Below are 19,661 nucleotides of genomic sequence, written 5' to 3' on the forward strand. Positions count from 1 at the left end.
TATTTTCAACACGTCTTTACATTGTAAGACATAAACTAAAATGGATAACAAATCAGTTCCGTTGTCAACGCCAATGAAGATATAGTTGTCTATCGAATATATGCAGTGTTTTGTCTACTGTGGTTAATGTTTTGAAACATTCTCGTTGAGTAAGTTCGACCAGGTTCGACAAACAGGAAAACGGTAACAAGTTAAAACAAATGTGTTTTTCACTTTTATCCTATATAAACTATGAGAGGATGGAATAATTTATAATAATATGGTTTGACAAAGCATAAGCGAGTGATTTTTAGTTAATTGCTTAATTTCGTATATTGGTTAGTAATTGAAATTTTACCAGAAACGTATATTTAGTTTGTGTTTAAATTGCAACTTAACTCAAAATTATTCCAGGAACTTTCAGTTTATCTTTCAAGTTTGTTTCGCGTAATAAAAGTTTGGCTCAAAGCGACTTAGATTGCTAAATAGATAACAATAGGTACATCTGATTGATCTTGCCGACAGATAAAATCTTTGAATTTCTTACAACTTTGCTGCTCTGGCGCAGAGCGCAAAATAATTTCCCCAAATTTTTTTTACTTGATTCATAAATATTAGTATCTGAACTTTAGATTCATGATTTTTTTATTTAAAAAAAATTCGTCGCACATGAAAAAAAAACGCGTTTGTTTTTAACCTACTTTTTAAGAGTTTTATTTATGCTAATTAGTAATTAATTAGTAAAAATCTTAAAATTTCATAAAATTTTTTGAAACTTTACTAAATTATTGTCAAGATGCTAGTTAACATAAGTGTAAAATATTAAAACGCTAGGTAGCTACGTTTGGCTTCCAGAGGCTGTTAAACTTAATGTAAATTATACACCAAAAATTAACAAAATTGGCCGAAAATTGTTATTTTTCGATTTTCTCGAAAACTAAGCGATATTTTACCAAACAAACTACACATCAGGTTTACTTACATCAAGGTCTACCAATGTGCAAAATTTGAGCCAATTTGAAATTTTGACCCTTGCCACCTAATGTTTGATTTTTAGTGACTGGCTCTCTTAATATGTCTTTTCTAGATCTAGAAAACTAAGATATCTTAGGTCTTGTTTTTCTAGACACTCGTTTTTGTAGACCAACAGTGATCCCTCCTGAGTAGTTCTTGTGTATAATTATTGGTTAGTGTCCTTTCCCTTGTTAAAGAAACAAAGTATGCACATTACCTATGGCTATCAATGTAGCTTAGTGTAAAATGTTAACTGTATGTTGATGTATTTTTCAGAAAATCCAATCAGCAACCGGAACCAAGACCTGATGTAGCAAAGTTTTTATTGGCCGGGTTTCTGTGAAACGTGCAATGATGTTAAAAAAGAATCTTTAATGTCAACAACTTTTATAATGCAATAACACTTTTTTTTTAGTTTTGGATTTGTTTTTTATATACTAATACTGGTTGAATTTGTGAATTGAGTAAAATGTTCTTGTGAGGAACATTGCATGTGTATCCCTGTATTAGGTAAAAATTATGATAAAGTAATAAAGGTAATTGTCCGAGTACACTTCATAGACACTTTTTGAGAATTAAACCTTTCCAAATGTCCAGTGGGTTTGGTTTCAATATTTTTACTTCGTTCCTTACAAAAAATTATACTCAATTACGTTTTAGTTTATTAAATGTTTTTTATATGTTTTTTATATATCTATGTTCATCACCAACATCCTGTAAGTGTTACATACTTTTAAACTAAATAGAACAGGTTATGTATGTGTATTATTTTACCTTCATATAGCATTACACTTATTACTGAACACTTTAGCACTAATAGACTTATGTTGTCTTATCACTAGCAATTGTCACTATCACTATGAATATTACATTTTATATCTATTTTTATTTTGATCCCACCTTATGAATTTACTTAGAAGAGGGTGTTATCAAAATGACGCATGAAAATAGACCAGCGTTTGAATTTCAGTAAGGAAATTTGTTAAACATTTTTAGTTATTTACCTTTAAAGTTCCATATTTAAAATTAATATAAATGTTTGTATTATTTAAAATATTGTAAAATATTTAAAATTGAAAGTTTTTATTAAAATGAAGTATAATAACAGTTAATTTTTGATTTACAGAGTGGTTTATTTTTCTTTCTCACACAAAGCATACTAATACAATACTAATATATTTCTTATATAAATCTTGCTGTACGTGAAAAACAATTGCGCACACATTGCATATTGTGTAAAGCGCATTACAAATACATTTTTACATACTGTAACATTACACTTAATATTGCACTCCAGAATTTCAGTTTTCTGTGAATTTGATTAAACACTAAAATATTTTCACCATCACAGTCTAACTTTATACCATTTATGTTTAGCATAATTCATTAAAAAAAAAATTAATCTGTCTGTCAAACTTCTGTTTGTAAAACTTATATCTGGAAAAGTCAGACCTGAATTAAAACGAGAATAAAGTGAATATTTGTATTTATATATTAAAGCTACATTCACAATTGTTTTGTTCAGAATGAAAAATGTTAAATCTTAATTTTGTTAACAAAAACTCCTCCATTGTGTGAATGGAAGTGTGAATTTACCTCTACTGTGAACAAAATGCTCATTTGAGAAGGATGACCATTGAAGTTGGCCCTGAGCCAACCTCACGACTGTCAAAATTGAATTATAGGTGTTTATAAGTTCGAACAAGTTCATCTTGAACAGTCATTCCCAGCGATGCTTCCAACTTGCTCAGTTCTTCCATACACGCTTCCCTTCTGGCATTGATTTGAGAGATCACTATGTCATGTTCATCACTCAACTTTTGAAAATCAAACTGACAAAATAAATATTATAATTAAAGTTAAAAATATATAAATGAACTCAAGAAGAAGAATATTTATGTATTTGAAAATATGGTGGTATTTCCTGTTTATCTTTCATTTGGTATGTCAACACTTTGTGAATTGTTTATGTTTTAGTCCATTGAGCCAAGACTGGTTTGAAAATTTATATGGAATTATAATAGTTTTAATTCTCCCACATCCCACTATTGCTTACCAGATCTGGACCAGGAGGACTCTCCTTCAGTCCATGTGCTTCCCGTAACCTGTAATAAAATAAAATGGTTGAACAGTTTAATGCTAGGTATTACTGAAATCATTTTGAAGATAGTTGAGGCCAATGGGCATTGGTTGAACTGGCCAGTGGGCATTGGTTGAACTGGCCAGTGGGTATTGGTTGAACTGGCCAGTGGGCATTGGTTGAACTGGCCAGTGGGCATTGGTTGAACTGGCCAGTGGGCATTGGTTGAACTGGCCAGTGGGCATTGGTTGAACTGGCCAGTGGGCATTGGTTGAACTGGCCAGTGGGCATTGGTTGAACTGGCCAGTGGGCATTGGTTGAACTGGCCAGTGGGTATTGGTTGAACTGGCCAGTGGGCATTGGTTGAACATAGGCTTTGAACATTGTGCATTGAAAAAGGTAATGTAAAACTTACTCGTCACACATTTCAAATGTTTTCTTAATTGATGTCTGTAGAATGTTTATCTCATTTTGATACTGAACAACAGAACATCCATCTTCATTTCCAATACCTGTTTTAACAATAGCAATGTGTTATTTGACCATTTTAAATTTGGATCTTGCATGACCTGTAAATACTAGTCATCTCTAAAATTCATATGCCCAAAATTAGACGTTCATGTACAGTGTTGCTCTTCCTTCATATTTTATACTACAATTTTGGAACAAAATATTATCCCTTTTTTTATACAACCACCCAATCCTATTATTACCTTTGATAACAAAAAAAGTAGTATTCATATGTTTGTTCCAAAATTATCTTATGTTCTTTCTTTCTGTTCATCAAATTTCAAATTGGTGTTTCTACGAAATTCTTCAAATTTGCAAAAAAAAAATAGTATACTTTTCTTTCTTTAAAGCCTGTTGATGAGGGAACCATATTGATTGACACTTAACTGACATATAAGTGCCTATGGTCCTATATTATGGTCTTATTATCTCACCTTTAAGTAATCTCTCTAAATCTTGTATTTCTTTTTGTATTACATTGTAGCTTCGAGAATCACCATAACGACTGGAAAACAACCAGTATTTCATTTGTATATGTTGTATAGAAACATTGTTATTATCTTTATTCATAGTTCATCATCTTTATTAGTTATACCTACCTTGAATCATGCATCAATTTACCATCTTTGCCATATATCTGACCTTTTTTGGCATGAAAACAAACTTGTTCATTTCGTATGTGTTTTGACTGAAAATAAAATAAATTAATATCATTTTGAATTACACTGAAGTGTGTGCACAACAGATAATATTTATGTATATATATATATATCTAATGGATAAATGTGCATTCTTTGCTGCAACAACGTTACCAACTTACCACATCATAATGAAACAGCTCTTTTGGGTCCTAAAACAAAACAAAAAAAACCCCATTTATTACTCACAATATACTTTACAGTGGATAAAGTATTATGTAATAATGAACATCATCCACATCTGAAACCAAAACGTATTGGCTACTCACATACGGCTTAGGTGGGGTTGGTATAAGTTTACATTTGTTTTCATCCAGACAGTCCTGGGGTGGGGGAACTATTGACAATGGCTCCCGTTCTAGTTCATTCAAACATGGAATAAAAATGAGGCAGTCTTCAGCAGTTACTCCACATCTGCAAAAAGAAAGAATTAGATTCTAATCTGCATCTCCTGAATCTGTCAGTCTTCATCATTAGTGGTTCATTATTAATTTTTATTATACAATTTCTATGATGGTTTACTGACTACATCTGTTTGTTTACATTGTTTCAAAAGAATGATACTTTATTGACATGTTTTTTGACTTTTTATGAATTTAACGACTTTTTTATTTGACCAGCAACCTGGTACATATGAATTGTGTCGTCGGTCGTCGCCTGGACTTAGCAACCACCAAACCATGTCAAGGAATAGATCAAGGAAGCATGTACCAACTTGCCTACATTCACACAATGAGCTAACTTGTTCCTAGGTCATCATCATCACAAATTGAAAGCTCCCTATAATTAAACTTACACATCTTCATCCACAATCTCTGTGATCCATTTTGCTAGACTTGCTACCCCAGCTGGAATATTTCTTGGCAAAATACCATTCTTTTTCATGGAAATCAATAGTTTTTGTGTACATTGCTTGGAATCAATGTTTAACTTATATGGGCAATGTTCTGTCTGCTCTTTATGTTCATTGCAGGTCACACCTTTTTCAATTCCAAAACTTTCTGGTTGAAGATTCACTTTATCATCTAGTGTTAAAAACACCTTTTGCGGTGCGCTTGGGGGCCTTTGCACTTTTTTATTTACATTTCTTACAGATTGTTTAGAGAATTTAAGTCGATCGTGACCTGTAATTGCTGATTTTGGTCGTACACTTTCAGTAAATTTCAAGTCATGATAGCTTAGTTTGTCATCTCGTTTTTCATCAAGTGTAGTTGAGATTCTTGGTTTTGCGCTTTGGACTCTCCGTCTCATCATTGGACACTCGTGAAGTGGTGGTCTGTTCTCAGATGGAGGAACTGGTTCGAACATCAGCTGAGCAGTCTTTGGCTTAAGCCTTGGTGTATTCATTTTTTTCTATTTAAGAAGTTAACCTCTGAAAATAATTTATTTTGTGTATGTACTACTCACTAACTTCTGTATAAAAAAAAAATCATCTAGGCCTAGGCCTAATCTTTATTAATGCCCTGGCCTCTGTTGACTATGTCGGTCGATAGATAACAAGGAATTAGACTCACAGTTGACTGTACCCATAGCCTTCACGGCAACATCAACTATAATTGGCAACCTAAAATAATAAAGGCCCTTCCTTCCATTTATTTACTAAGTATAGAGAGGAGGCTAAATCGTAACATATAGGCCTAGGCCTCTCTTTCTTTCTAGTCTCTCTCTCAGCTCTTAACCTTAGCCTACTAGGCCTAGCCTAGTCTAGCTAGAGGCTGCTAGAGAGGCTAGTCATGGACCCTGGTCTAAAACGTACAAAATAAAAATATCAATAATATACACAAATGCATGAGGATACAGTCTGGCAGGCACAATTAAACACATATATCTTCTAATAATCTAAATGATTCTTGATTCATCATTTTTCTCCACCAACGTCGACTAGATTGTTTACAGTCGCGATGACAAATTAAGGTCAAAGGTTGGTGAAGTTTTTTTTTACAAGTTGGACACTGGTGGTGGCGTTATCATTTTTGTGGAAAAAAATGAAAAAGTGCTGAATAACTAAAGTAAAATATACCAAATTACTTTTAATAACAGATTGTCCTTACTGAAAGGGGGTAATGTCGAATTCTATTGTAAGTATTTACACTCATCTGTCTAGCTTAGAAGTTTGTTAAAGAATTTTAACTTCCAAAAATCAAGAAATTTTCTAGGCCTTCTCTGATTCATTCATTACCAACTAGGAATGGGGGCCAGGCGTAGGTGTGCTCCTGTCTTGGTTCATCAGAACAGTTAGGCCTACCTAGTCTAGGCCTAGCCTAGCTAGATAGTAGTTGATATAGAAGCCTTGATGATATTCAATTCGTCAATCATCTTTCATTGGTTATATTATATTATGAGAGTGACAATAGAAATAAAGTAGTAAATGTTTTTAAATGTATGTTTCTGTTTATCAGATTGTTCGAGTTCAATCATCTGAAGGTACAAAACGAGTCAAGGTTTCACCATCACTATCTTTGTCCAAATTTTTACAAAAGGTATTGTTTCAGTAGTTCAACTTGGTCATTCAAAAAACTAATATGTAGTCTGTATCTGTACATAGTAAAGTAAGGTTTTAATTTTATGAAAGTACATGCAAACATCATCATGTTTAATTAATGTTATTTTTGGATATTTAATTGTTCGTTTTATTTTATGTAATTTGATATACATATATATATATTATATTGGTTATTAGGTTTTTTCCAATTCATGTCAACTGATATGTATGTGTAATGCACTTGTCAATTGTATGACCTAATATACGACCCCTGGGAGAGGTGAGTCATTTGTCCGATGTGCGTCATACCTTTGAATACCATGACGCACCCATTTTGACGCACTGTGACCATGTTGTTTATGATATGGTGGGTGGTAAAGTGACAGACATTGACACACCTTGTTCATTGATGTGACGTACCATCTAGGTTTTTTTATGCACCCCTGCGTCAGTAATTATTTGTAAATGACGCACCCATGACGCACCTCTCCTGGGGGTCATATAGTGGATACAATTGACAAGTGCATAACACGGTATTGATTTATGTCACAAGAAAGTGCCACAATATTTCAACTGATTTTAACTATTCACTTACTCAATTAATTTCCACAGGTAGCAGATGAACTTCAAATACCAAGGGATGGATTCAACATATATAGATGTAGAAATAGAACACAAGAAATAACATCAGCATCAAGGCAAACTCTCCATACATTGCATATCAGGTATATACAAATATATAAATTGTTTGAATAGAGTTTAAATGGCAGTTATACTTACAGTTTATAATTCAAAGAAAAGTTTAAAAAAAAATCTACATTTCTAAATTTAAGATATTTTATAATTTTCACTCAGAAATGGAGACATGTTTTATTTGTTCCCAAATGCTCATGGATCAAGTGCAATGGAAACGGAGGATGAAGTGAGTGCTTTTGCTTCAAGCTCCTCCACTGGGGCTGCTGCTTCAAATGTTGTGACACCTTCAAGTGTTGCCGCTATCAAGGTTGACGAGGATGATGTGGATGTATTGTTAGCTAAACAAGATGGCAAGATATATAGGCAGAGAGATCTACAATTGTACGTCATTGAAGTTTGGATTTTTCATTAATAAATTGGCATTATGAACTGTCTATGTTGGACATTGCTTGTCTATGTTGCATTGCTATCAGTCCGGTTATAGAGGGACTCACTTTTATTTATTTATTTATTTATTTATTCTTTCTTTTGACTGGATTGCATTTTCAGTAATGCAGTACTGCTTTCCAAAATGGTCCAGTTACAAGTTTAAAAGTAAATAAAAACATAACATATAAAAATAGAGAAAGATAAAAGCATAGTAGGCCTAATTTAACAAATATATTTTATTGGTATTATCAACATTGTAGGGTCAAACCCTTCTGGGTGAAATAATATATTATGGGTTCCAGACAGTAATTAATCTTGAACTTAAATTTACAAGGCATGAAACTATCAAGGTATTGTTTACAAAAATTGATAATGCATGTTTTTAAATATTTTTACTTTTGTTTGTTTTAGTTGCCATCACAATGAGAACTCAAAATGTGTTCATTGCGTTCCATTAGAGGTAGGTATTCATTCAGGTGACTACAAAATTGAAGGCGCTGATTAAGATTGTCTTGGACGTCGGACTTTGATCAAGAAATCCCGCCGCATTGCTTGTATCCTTACGCAAGATACTTATGTTTGCCTATCTCCACCCATGTGTATAAATAGGTACCCGGTTAGATCAAGACACAACTTTGCGCTGATTACTATCTGCATTATGGGAGTATGTTTCCATACGTGTTTGATCCAAAAAAAAAATAACTGTTAAGAATGTTCAGCGCTTAGAGGTTTCACAACATTAGGCGCTTATCCAGGATATTATTATTATATTTTTTTTTTCACACAGCCTTATGATGAGAAGTACATGATGATGCAGGATCCCCCAATCAAACACATGTCCTTTCACACATACTTAAGAAAGTTGAAAGGAGGTGCAGATAAGTAAGTTTTGATCTCCGTAAATTCCTACCATCTTTCATTTCATAGCATCCTTACTACAGAATAGAAGTGTAGGAATATTGTTACTGTAGAAACTTATTTTTAAAATTTAATGCATTGTTTCTTTGATTGATAATTATTTATTCCAATTCTGATAAAAAATAACAATTATTATCTTATGGTCCAATGCATGGGTTCAATGGATAAGGACTATAAACCGTAGTTTGCCTGTGTGCACTTTAAAGAACCCAGTACATTATTCAAGACAAGTAGGGGGCTACCCTGGTGAACTGGTTCGCAAAATAAACAATGTATCTGGGGGATTACCACGTATCTGATGGGACAGTCATTAATTTGCTATTGAGAATCCTTGTCCATAAGTACCTAAATACATAAAATAAAATAACTAAATTCAACTTTTTTAGAGGAAAATTTGTTAATCTTGAAAACTTATCATGCAAAATAAAGACAAACTGCCCTACAGGACATGCATCATGGCCAGATGGCATCTGTACAAACTGTCAGCCAAGTCCAGTGACCTTAGACAGACAGGTAAGAACCTAAAAATCACAGTTAAATGTTGACAATACAGGGTGCATGTTAAGATTTTGATACCGTATTCAGGATTGTATAGGCTGGTTGCTGGTTTGAAACAAATAAAGCTTAATTACATGTATTTTGTGTCTATGTTCAGGTCTATCGCCATGTGGATAATGTTATGTTTGAGAACTCCAAGGTCATAGACAACTTTCTAGAGTATTGGCGCAAGACTGGTTTCCAGCGGATAGGATATATGTTTGGTCGCTATGACATTCACAAAGACGTTCCTCTTGGTATAAAAGCGATAGTTTCAACTATATATGAACCACCTCAGGTTAGAAATTGTTTATTGTATAACTCTCCCAAAACTAGACATACTCGACCTGGTCCACATTTTCCGATTTTCCTGAAAATCTGGCCACAAAGGTCAAATCCAGTTTTGGGAGATTTTTTTTTTATTTTTCAGAGAGTTGATTAGGTTCTTTAGATGTCAAAATCTTACCTTAGAATTTTCCAAATTAAAGATTTTTTTAAACATTTTCATAGAGAGCAACCGCACACAGTATTGAACTTCTCCCAGATGCAAAAGACAAAACAATAGACAGTATAGCAATGAAACTTGGTTTACGAAAGGTAAGACAATTATGTATGATTTTGAGTTACTGTAAAATCACGATTGTATAGGCATTTGATAAATAGGCAAACTGTTCCTAAAACATGTCAAGACATTTTAAGGCAGTTTGCCTATTTATCAAATGCCTCACAATCATGATTTTAAGACAATTATATTTTTATCATTGTAAAAGCCTTAATCCGGTCAAATTTTAGAGTGAGATCTTACCGAGGTCACGGATAACATTTTCGGTAACTCTTACCGTCGTTCGCACTTGGACTAATTACACTCGGTAAGTCTCCCCGTCAGCTACCGTCAAACATACTGAGCCATGGAAAGTAATTGTTGATGGCGCTAAATAGTGACCCCTACTTCCGCTTTAAGCGAGGGCGCATACACACCATGCAGAAATCGAAAATAAAAAGCGCGAAGTTGACATTTTCACCAAGCAGCTCCTTCCGTGAACACATACATATAATGGCCGAGAAAAAAAAAAGAAAAACAGGAACCGTTAAATGTCTTCATCATCAGGCCTAGCTCTAGCCCTTTGATTTTGACGAGAAGGATGTTGGATTCAATTGTTGTTAGGCATCAACAAGTCGTTCAAAATGTCATACAAATCAGCCATGCTGCACAAAAACAGGCAACCTACAGTAGACACGATGAAAGCAAACAAAATTGTGTAATGATGAGCAGAATAAAAGTAGTATAAACAATCAAATGCCGAAACCCAGAAAGAACAACAAAGCGAAAACGCGCGAATTGTTAGGTCACATTGATTATACGCATGCGTCATTGCCCAGCAGAGCGATAAAGGACCCAATTGCGATCAAGCTTGACTTTCTAGGCCGGTAACTCTCACTCTGTCAGTCTTCCTGAGACAATCTCACTCCGGAGGATTGACCGGCCGCTACGGTAAGTTTCACGGAGTGAGACTTCCTGGGCTGTTTGCACTTGGATTTTTTCTGGTCAAATCGTTTGACTCTCTGTTAGTTTGACCGGATTAAGTCCAGTGCGAATGAGGCTAAAGAGTCTTCCAATACAAATACCTCATCTTATTTCATAAATAATAGCAATTACTGACCGTTTAACCGAATGATTAAACCAAAAAGAAGTAGGTTGTGATTCTATGAAATGTATACTGCATACCACCACTCAGCTTGTTTGAATGCTGATATCAGTCTACTGCCCTCAGTTAACTTAATCTAGTGGAGTGAACAAATCTAAAACAGCACATAAAAAACCAGTTTGAATTAACTGTAGCCTGGATTTATTCCACAATATGCCAAGTTAGTCACCCCACTTGATTTCTGAGACAGCGACATATGTTGCGTGGTTGTTGGGTTCAATTTTCCAGCAGACTATACTTAGAAACAGATCAAACATTGTGACTTCATTTAACCTTATAATATACATAACATCTGATTGTTACCATTCTTTGTCAAGACATATGGAAATAAAATATGAAAGTCAAAGTTGAAAAAGTATAAAATAGAGAATTAATTACATTAAAACGAAAGTTGTTTTGAGGTCGGCAACAGTGCAATCAGTCCCTTTCTAGTATTAAAAGTGTCTCATTATATATATTTAAATTTTTTGGCTTTTCCTAAAATGTGTAATCATCTAATTGAAGCCATTTCACCTTATGTTTGTACAGAGTATGCAATCCAATTTGTGTTTACTATTGATTGTGTGGTCATTATCTATATTTGTTTACTTTTTAACAAATCAAGTACCTGTAACTGCCTGTCTGAGGTCATAATACTAGATAAGGCTATGATAGGGTATCATTATGATCACAAGAACTAGTCTTAGTAGAGATGAAAACACTGCTTTTAATAGCAGTAGAGGGGTACCTGGCTCATTTGAGCAATCCAGTTTACAAATTTCACAGATCAAAATGTTATCAAAGGGGTTTATAGACATCAAATGATGCTATCTTGTGCATGTATGGTTGTTCTTCATTAATGAATCCTTGACGGATGACGGTCTTAGAAAGATTTTATTATCTGTAGTCTATTTTTATATTCAGAATTTCAACTTTGATGCTACAAAAAAAACATCTTTTTTTTTATGACTGATCTTTTCTTCATAAAATGGTTTACTGCTTTACCTTGTAATAAATTAATTGTTGTTTATGGTTTTGATATCTATTTTTATCCATTAGTCAATCATTCTTATAGACTGATTGATAAAGTTTACCAGTTATGTTTTGTATGTAAATAAGATTAAAATCATCTTACGACACGTCTCGTTAGCATGCTAAATGCATGGTTATGACAGCATTTGCAATCACTAATGTCAATAATATCTGGAGTAATGTCAGATTTGACCTTTAAACTTATTGGTTTTTGCTGAACGAAGCATAACTCTACCCCATACCATTTTAATTTCTTTCAATTGGTTTGCTTATATAAATATGGCAGATATCAATGTAAAGTTGCCTTATGACCAGATTGAAATTTCAGTTCTACAGAAATGACTTAAGCCTTAAGTAAATAAAATATATACACTAGTACCTGATGGTGATCATATGAGTTTTGTTTCCTCAGAATCTGAGAACAATTAAATGTTTAATTTATAAAAAGAAATCTGTCTGTACAGCAATTAAAAAAAATAACATGTATGAAATAGATACACCTTGTAATGGCCCATTTACACTAGGACGATCAACGATAAATATATAAGCATGCATTTTCTTTTACATAAAACAAAAGAAAATTAAAGGCTTTCGTTCTAGCTATATGATAATCATTTATTCTGTCTTTGATCAAATTTAAAATTCTAATCAAATAAAGTCATGATAAATAATAATGAACATGAACATGAACAATAAAATCATCACGATATTATTGCTCTTACTAATCATGACGTCATTTGATTGGAAGTTTGAAAATATCATTTTCATCAAAGGAAGCATAGATGGTTATTCTGTAGTTCTAGAATGAAAGTTTTTGTATTTTTTCTGTTTTATGTTTGAAAAATGCATATTTGCATATCGTCCTAGTGTAAATGGGCCTTAATGATTGCATTTTAAGAGTGAGCTAACTTTAAATTAATAGATTTTCTATTAGAATAATAGTTCATCAGTAGTTCTGTCATAGTATAGTGTAAGTTGGTCAAAATTGTTGAAAATCATGGCTAATTACACCCATTTTATTATCTATCAACAAACCATGTTTTAGCTTGATTTTATTCATTTTTTGTCCATTACATTTGTCTAATACAACTACATCTGTCTATAATTGTACACTTATGCTTTCTCATGAGTAAATATATTTTATAACATGTTTTGTTTTTATACAGGTTGGTTGGATTTTCACAGATTTAATACCAGAAGATTTAAATAAAGGAACAGTTAAACATACAAGAAATATGGTATTTAATTTTCTCATGTAAATATATTTGAAATAAATAAATAATTTATAACTTGGTGACAATTCAAATTTCTTAAAATGCTTTAAACAAATTTACAAATGTATTGTGGGTGATGGCAGAGTGGGAAAGAGTGGTTGATGGTGTGGTCATCAATCTGTTTGTAATCTTACATTAATTTTGTTTTGTCTTTATAATGAAGGCTCACTTTGTGAATGTTTTCTAAGACTGTTTTTATTTTGTTTTCCTTCTTGAAGGATGCTCATTTCTTAAGTGCAGAAGAATGTATAATGGCAGCTAGCTTTCAGAATCAACACTGTAATCCATGCAATGAAGCAACTGATAGATACTTTGGCTCAAAATTTGTAACATGTATTATAACAGGTACAGTAGTAACAATTGTGATATCATCACTACACATTAGGGAGCTTTCGATTTGCAACGACCGACAACCTAACTAGGAAATGTATAACACAACACAGTTTGGTCACTGGTTGTCGCAAAGCGAAAGATCCCTTAACTAAACTATAGATGCAAACATCAATTTGTTAATTGTCACATGCTACCATTCTGTAAATTGAATACCTAATATGGTCACATGACTAATGAGCGCGCAAATGTATTTTTTGTATGTACAGTTTTGATATGTGTTTATGTTTTGATCCATCACGCCATTAGTAGTAAGATAGTGATACGTTATTTATCAAACATATCTATGACCAAATCTAGTTTGGATAGAAAATAAACATTATTTTGACATAATAATCAATGTAGTTTAACATACAGATAAGTATATAAATATTGAATGTTGTTTGCTAACCCAATTCATATTGTATATTGTCAGCTATAAGTAAATATTATTAGGTGCTTAATAGGTCATGTATATCATTGGCAAAAGTTTGTTGACTAGATTGTTTGTAGTTGGTGGAACAATGAATATACAGTATGACCGAGTATGGGACAATGTGGTATGATGTTTGGTAAAGCTAGGGGATGTGATTATACTAGGATTGCATTAACAATGGTTAACCGATGTCTTATGTCCAAATTTAACCCAAATTAGGGGTGGGACTATACTTGAGCATGGGATCATATTTGATATATACACTACTTTTCAAAAAAACAATAAACAAGGAAACAAACCATTTCAATTAATAATAATAAAAAATAATAATTTATGTATGATTGAATTTGTTTAGGCGATGTAAATAATCAAATTCATCAAGAGTGCTATCAGGTATCAAATCAGTGTATGGCTCTTGTACGAGATGGTTGCCTTATTCCAACTAAAGATGCCCCAGAATTAGGCTACATACGTGAATCCACACAGGATCAGTATGTTCCTGATGTCTTTTATAATGTAAGTACAATACAGGAACAAGATCAATACGTTTCCGTCAAAGATCTTTCTACTTTGAATCGGACTAAGGAATGTTTATCTAAATACATTATCTATATTTAGTTTTATATACCCAGATTTTATTTTCCCTTGATCTTTTATAGACTTTAAATACTTGGGTCTAAATACAATATAACTTTTTACTTAGCCAGATTTTATTTTTCCATATAAACTTCAAATACATTAGTGTTTATATGTATGTTATGTATAGTGACACTCCAACATATGATTGTGCAATTTTATTTTTATTTTTAGGAAAAAGATAGTTATGGAAATGTTTTGAAGAAATTAGCCAGACCGTTACCTGTAGAGTTCCTGCTATTGGACGCAAGTTCTTACTATTTTCTTTTCTAATTATTAACTGACAAACAAACTTTTTTTAATTACTACTGTTTTTGAAAATCTTGATAGTAACTCTTTTATCCTCAATCATATTTGTTACGTTTTAATATGTTCTCCCATAATTTATTTATTTTAGGTACCAAGTGGTTTTTCAAAGGATCCAATCTATGCATTTAATGGTCGTAACGCAGCTAATCATTTTCCAATAGAGAATAGATCAGAGTTTGGGGAAATCCAAGATTTAACAGCCTTATCCAAATATATGAAACAGTTTCCAAAGTCTGAATTCCTACAAGCTATGTCAGATTTTCACCTTCTTATGTACCTAGCAACATTTGAAATGTTCCCTCTAAAGGTATGCAAATACTAACTTTTCACTCAAGTATGACTTTCTAATTTGTTTGTAAATTGTGAATTTTTTTAATATTATAAATATTCTAAAATTCACAAACAAATTTAATATCAATTGTACTTATCTTTATTTATTTACCTCCGCCAAGGAGGTATATGTAATCGGTAGCGTGTGTTTGTTTGTTTGTTTGTTAGCAGGATTACTCAAAAAGTAATTACAAGATCTTTACCAAATTCTGGACCACTTTTTAGTATACTTTTTTAGACCTGCTAGTGTTAAAAGATAGGACAGAATTTTTCAAAAGCCGGCGAGCAGTCTTAAAGTAACAAGTAAACTGGAATTGCATTTTCTCGAGAACTACTTGTCCAAAAAACTTCATTTTTGAACAAGAGGCAAGAGTTATAATTTGTGATTTGTAATTTTAAAACATAATTTGATTTAATGTGCACGTTGTTTGATGCGAGTAGTTTAAAAAACCTATTTCTTTTCAAATTCACTCGTTTGATTTTCGCGTTGCTGTTCTATTGTTAGTCAACTGAAGCTATTGTTAATTGAAAGGCTTGTTACATAACCATTACACCAAACTCGCATACACATGCTTGTAATGAAATTAGCCTAAATCACAAACAGCATTAAGACACACACAAATATATATATATATATATATATATATATATATATATATATATATATATATATATATATATATATTTACCTGAGAAATCTTATGTAGGAGAATTTTACAGTAGGCGGAGGTATGCCCTCTCGGAGTGGCTTTCTAGTTTATTTATTAGTTAAGTAAATTTGTTTGATATTGTCATAGAGGGCCCCTGGATTAGCCTTCTTGTCTAGCTGGATTGGTAACAAGGTACAAGACACTCACTCTCTGTACTCTCTAGAAATGCAGAAAATAGAATTTCTTATGATCTCATATAAGATAACAGTACAACCTCTTTTAAGGGGACACTATCTGGACTCCACTTAGTAGAGTTGTCCTCTGAATAGGGGTTGGCTGTAGTGTAAAACATACACTTTCTCTTGTTTTATGGAAAGTGTCTTCTTAACAGGAGTGTATCCTGAATAAGGGTGTTTAAAAAAGTGGTTTTACTAGGGAGTTGTCCTGGGTTTTACTGTATTTCATTTTTCAACGATTACAGCATAGCATTTGCCTTCAATTAGCCTTGATGTTAATCACTATATCAATATTATTATATAAAGTAGTTTACCCACAAGGTTCAAATTAAGTATTGTATGATAAGCACATCAGCCTTGATCTCTAGCATGTACTTATCTATTATATAGGTCAACACTAATGGACTGATATATATACTGTATTACATAAATCCAAAGGCAAGGATTTGCCGAACTAAGCATTCTGCAGTTGCAAATAAATTTGTCTAAAAAACACATTTTTTATAACAATTTTGCTCTGCACTGTTTCTATACAAGCAGTTTAATACGCCTTTAAGCATGATATAGTAAGTTTGTCCCATAATGGCGAGAACTTGAAATAAAAAAAATACATTTTTGTATAATCTAAACAATATTTTCCTTGATTTATACTAATAGTTGTGACAGATACTTAGATTTCAAAATAATTTATCAATATGTTTTTTTTACAGGAGCATATGGATTTGCTTTTGGATGCTTTAAAATTACATGATATGAAATTAGCAGAGGAATGGAGTAAAGGAGAACACTGGTCAACGCTACAACACTTTATGGCTGCACAAGGTATGATAACGGTTTTTTAATGTATGATGAACTATGACCTATATATATAGGGTCAAGACCTAGAATGCAGTGAGGAGGCATATCCCAATGACCCTGTATGCACATAATGAATTGACAGAGCATGACTAGTTACTAGATCATCGCAAATTGCACACCTTAACAACTATTCTATTGAATAATTACTTAACTTTAACATTATAGGTCATGTCGGGTTAGACAAATATCACCTTGATATGACCTGTAATGTCACATTAGTAATAACTAAATATTCACTAGACAAGTATCACCTTGATATGACCTGTAATGTCACATTAGTATAACTAAATATTCACTTGACCTGTGATGACATTATAGAGTATGTCAAATAATGGTTACTCAGATCTACTGGACATGTCATAGGTCAATCTCATTATTTATTTCTTTCAAAATTACACTTATATGTTTACTGATGTGCAAGGAAGCTTTCATGAACATTTTTATTCCACAGCACCTAGCCCTACATTCTCATCAGGACCAATTGATATATCAGACGAGGCTTCATCATCATCATCAGCAGCTACATGGGCCTGCAATGCTTGCACATTTATCAACTCTGGTAATCGACAAGCTTGCGAATTATGCGAGAGTTCAAGGCCGTGAGAACACGCCAGATTACAGTTTAAATTTCTCCAATTTTGTTTAAAAAAAACTATAGATAGTATTAAATATAATTCAAAATATCTCATGCACTATACTTTTATACTTTGTTTCTAAGTTGAACCATCCTGATAACCCTTTCTTTTCATAAACACCCCTTCCTTTCTTTTTATTACTGTAACTGTTCCTTCTTTTCTTTACTGTAACTGTTCCTTCTTTTTATTACTGTAACTGTTCCCTCTTTTTATTACTGTAACTGTTCCTTCTTTTCTTTACTGTAACTGTTCCTTCTTTTTATTACTGTAACTGTTCCTTCTTTTCTTTACTGTAACTGTTCCTTCTTTCATTACTGTAACTGTTCCTTCTTTTCATTACTGTAACTGTTCCTTCTTTTCATTACTGTAACTGTTCCTTCTTTTCTTTACTGTAACTGTTCCTTCTTTTCATTACTGTAACTGTTCCTTCTTTTCATTACTGTAACTGTTCCTTCTTTTCATTACTGCGACACATACTCCTCAATGCTATAGAAGGTTCAGTGTTTCTTACATCTCTTTTGATAGTTACAATCACCTATCAATCTCTGTTACCTGTTTATGTTTAAAATTGTATATTTCTTTCTCTTATTTTCTTATAAAATATGTTTGTTATTATCGTTTATTTAATAATTTAATTAATAATGCTCCCTAACGTTTTGTCCACCAATCATCCTCTTGGAAATTTAAATTGAAATTATATGTAAAATGGACAAATTTCAGCTGAAATAAAGTTTATGACCAGTACCAAATACTGTTGTGTATAATAATGTATTGTGTCATTGTAAACAGCTGTTTTTGGAAATTCGTGACACGAGTAAAGGACAAAGGTAGAATTGTGAAACAAAGATTGTATTATATCTGTTCAGTAATTTTAATACCTGTTATTTTTTATAATTAAAATCGTCACATTAAATATAATATTGAACTTCCATTTCAAAAATATTATACACTATTGTCCAACCATCAGTCATTTAAACTTGTAAACTTCCGGATTAAACATTCATGGTTACTAATTGTGTTAAAAAATACATTGAAACATTTTCGCTTTAAAAGAAAAACAAATTAAGAAGGAAATAATGAATTGCAGATATTAAGCAATCATGCCATCACTGATGGCTAACAGCGTCACTTAAATATCAGTATTATGAAAATTACCTGGAAAATTTGGCTGATAAGCAAGCTTCGGCAGACCAAACTCATTCAATAAAACGCATGCAGAAGAAAAGAAAAAGATTGATAAATTCCGGCAGATCAAACCCCTTTACTAAGGTATAAAAACGGTCGGGACAACAAAGGTGTATCGTAACAAGCCCTCCAGTAGAACCAGGGAAGAGTGAAATTATAATTTCACTCTTCCCTGGTAGAGGTTGCATACTAAAAAACGATCGGGACAACAATTATCGTAAATCTTCTAATTGAAACCCTGGGTTATTATTCTTTAATTGTTTTTTTAGGATGGGTTAGGCCTACTATTAAAGTAGTGGGTTACTATTACTAATCTTAAATTAGGCACCTGAAAATAGTAACAACCTTTCCGGTTAGCAACTCATAGCAAAATAATAAAACAGTAGGAATAAATTTGGTTGAACTTTATTTTATAATCTCAAAAACACTCAATCCTCCCCCACTCCCGAGATCAACATGCATTATTTCCTTATTTTCAAAATACGGCTGCATTATAAGTGTCTGTGACCCTAATAGTAATAGGTAGCTATTAGAGTAGTGGGTTATTATTATAGATTGACTTATAAGGTGGGTTACTATTAGAAGGGGGGTTACTATTAGAAAGGGGGTTACTATTAGAAGGGGGATTACTATTAATTAATTAATTAATTTTAAACCAGTAGAAGATCCAGCATTGTGTATAA

At 32.6% G+C, this 19,661-nt stretch overlaps 3 protein-coding genes across 5 annotated transcripts in view; 2 read left to right on the plus strand and 1 right to left on the minus strand.

The window, feature by feature from the left end:
- LOC140063531 (unconventional myosin-VIIb-like) overlaps positions 1-2,085 on the plus strand; it is a 39,222-nt gene extending 37,137 nt beyond the window's left edge. For both annotated transcript variants that reach the window (XM_072109901.1, XM_072109902.1), the window contains exon 24: positions 1,270-2,085. In XM_072109901.1, coding sequence (XP_071966002.1) covers position 1,270 — 1 coding nt within the window. In that variant the 3' untranslated portion in view covers positions 1,271-2,085. The remainder of the gene's footprint in view (positions 1-1,269) is intronic.
- On the minus strand, positions 2,011-6,185 carry LOC140063549 (uncharacterized). 2 transcript variants are annotated; one of them, XM_072109923.1, is made up of 9 exons: positions 6,062-6,185; positions 5,078-5,653; positions 4,551-4,695; positions 4,404-4,433; positions 4,183-4,271; positions 4,018-4,088; positions 3,489-3,585; positions 3,050-3,098; positions 2,011-2,825 (listed from the first exon to the last, which is right to left on the minus strand). In XM_072109923.1, exons 2-9 carry the CDS (start codon positions 5,626-5,628, stop codon positions 2,673-2,675), a joined length of 1,185 nt encoding a protein of 394 aa, XP_071966024.1. In that variant the 5' UTR covers positions 5,629-5,653; positions 6,062-6,185; the 3' UTR covers positions 2,011-2,672. The 2 variants fall into 2 exon arrangements, with proteins under 2 accessions (XP_071966024.1, XP_071966025.1); XM_072109924.1 differs by having other exon boundaries at positions 5,078-5,634; positions 6,080-6,182.
- A 70-nt stretch (positions 6,186-6,255) lies between these two features.
- Positions 6,256-19,250, plus strand: LOC140063560 (nuclear protein localization protein 4 homolog). The gene is made up of 16 exons (XM_072109937.1): positions 6,256-6,359; positions 6,681-6,761; positions 7,376-7,488; positions 7,619-7,840; positions 8,300-8,348; positions 8,676-8,770; positions 9,193-9,319; positions 9,462-9,641; positions 9,854-9,940; positions 13,227-13,298; positions 13,553-13,679; positions 14,495-14,655; positions 14,950-15,021; positions 15,173-15,391; positions 17,011-17,122; positions 17,610-19,250. The coding sequence occupies exons 1-16, from the start codon at positions 6,345-6,347 to the stop codon at positions 17,759-17,761; spliced, it is 1,884 nt and encodes a 627-aa protein (XP_071966038.1). The 5' UTR covers positions 6,256-6,344; the 3' UTR covers positions 17,762-19,250.
- Positions 19,251-19,661: the final 411 nt, after the last annotated feature.

Source organism: Antedon mediterranea, chromosome 1 (assembly GCF_964355755.1).
Source record: "Antedon mediterranea chromosome 1, ecAntMedi1.1, whole genome shotgun sequence".
NCBI classification, from domain to species: domain Eukaryota; kingdom Metazoa; phylum Echinodermata; class Crinoidea; order Comatulida; family Antedonidae; genus Antedon; species Antedon mediterranea.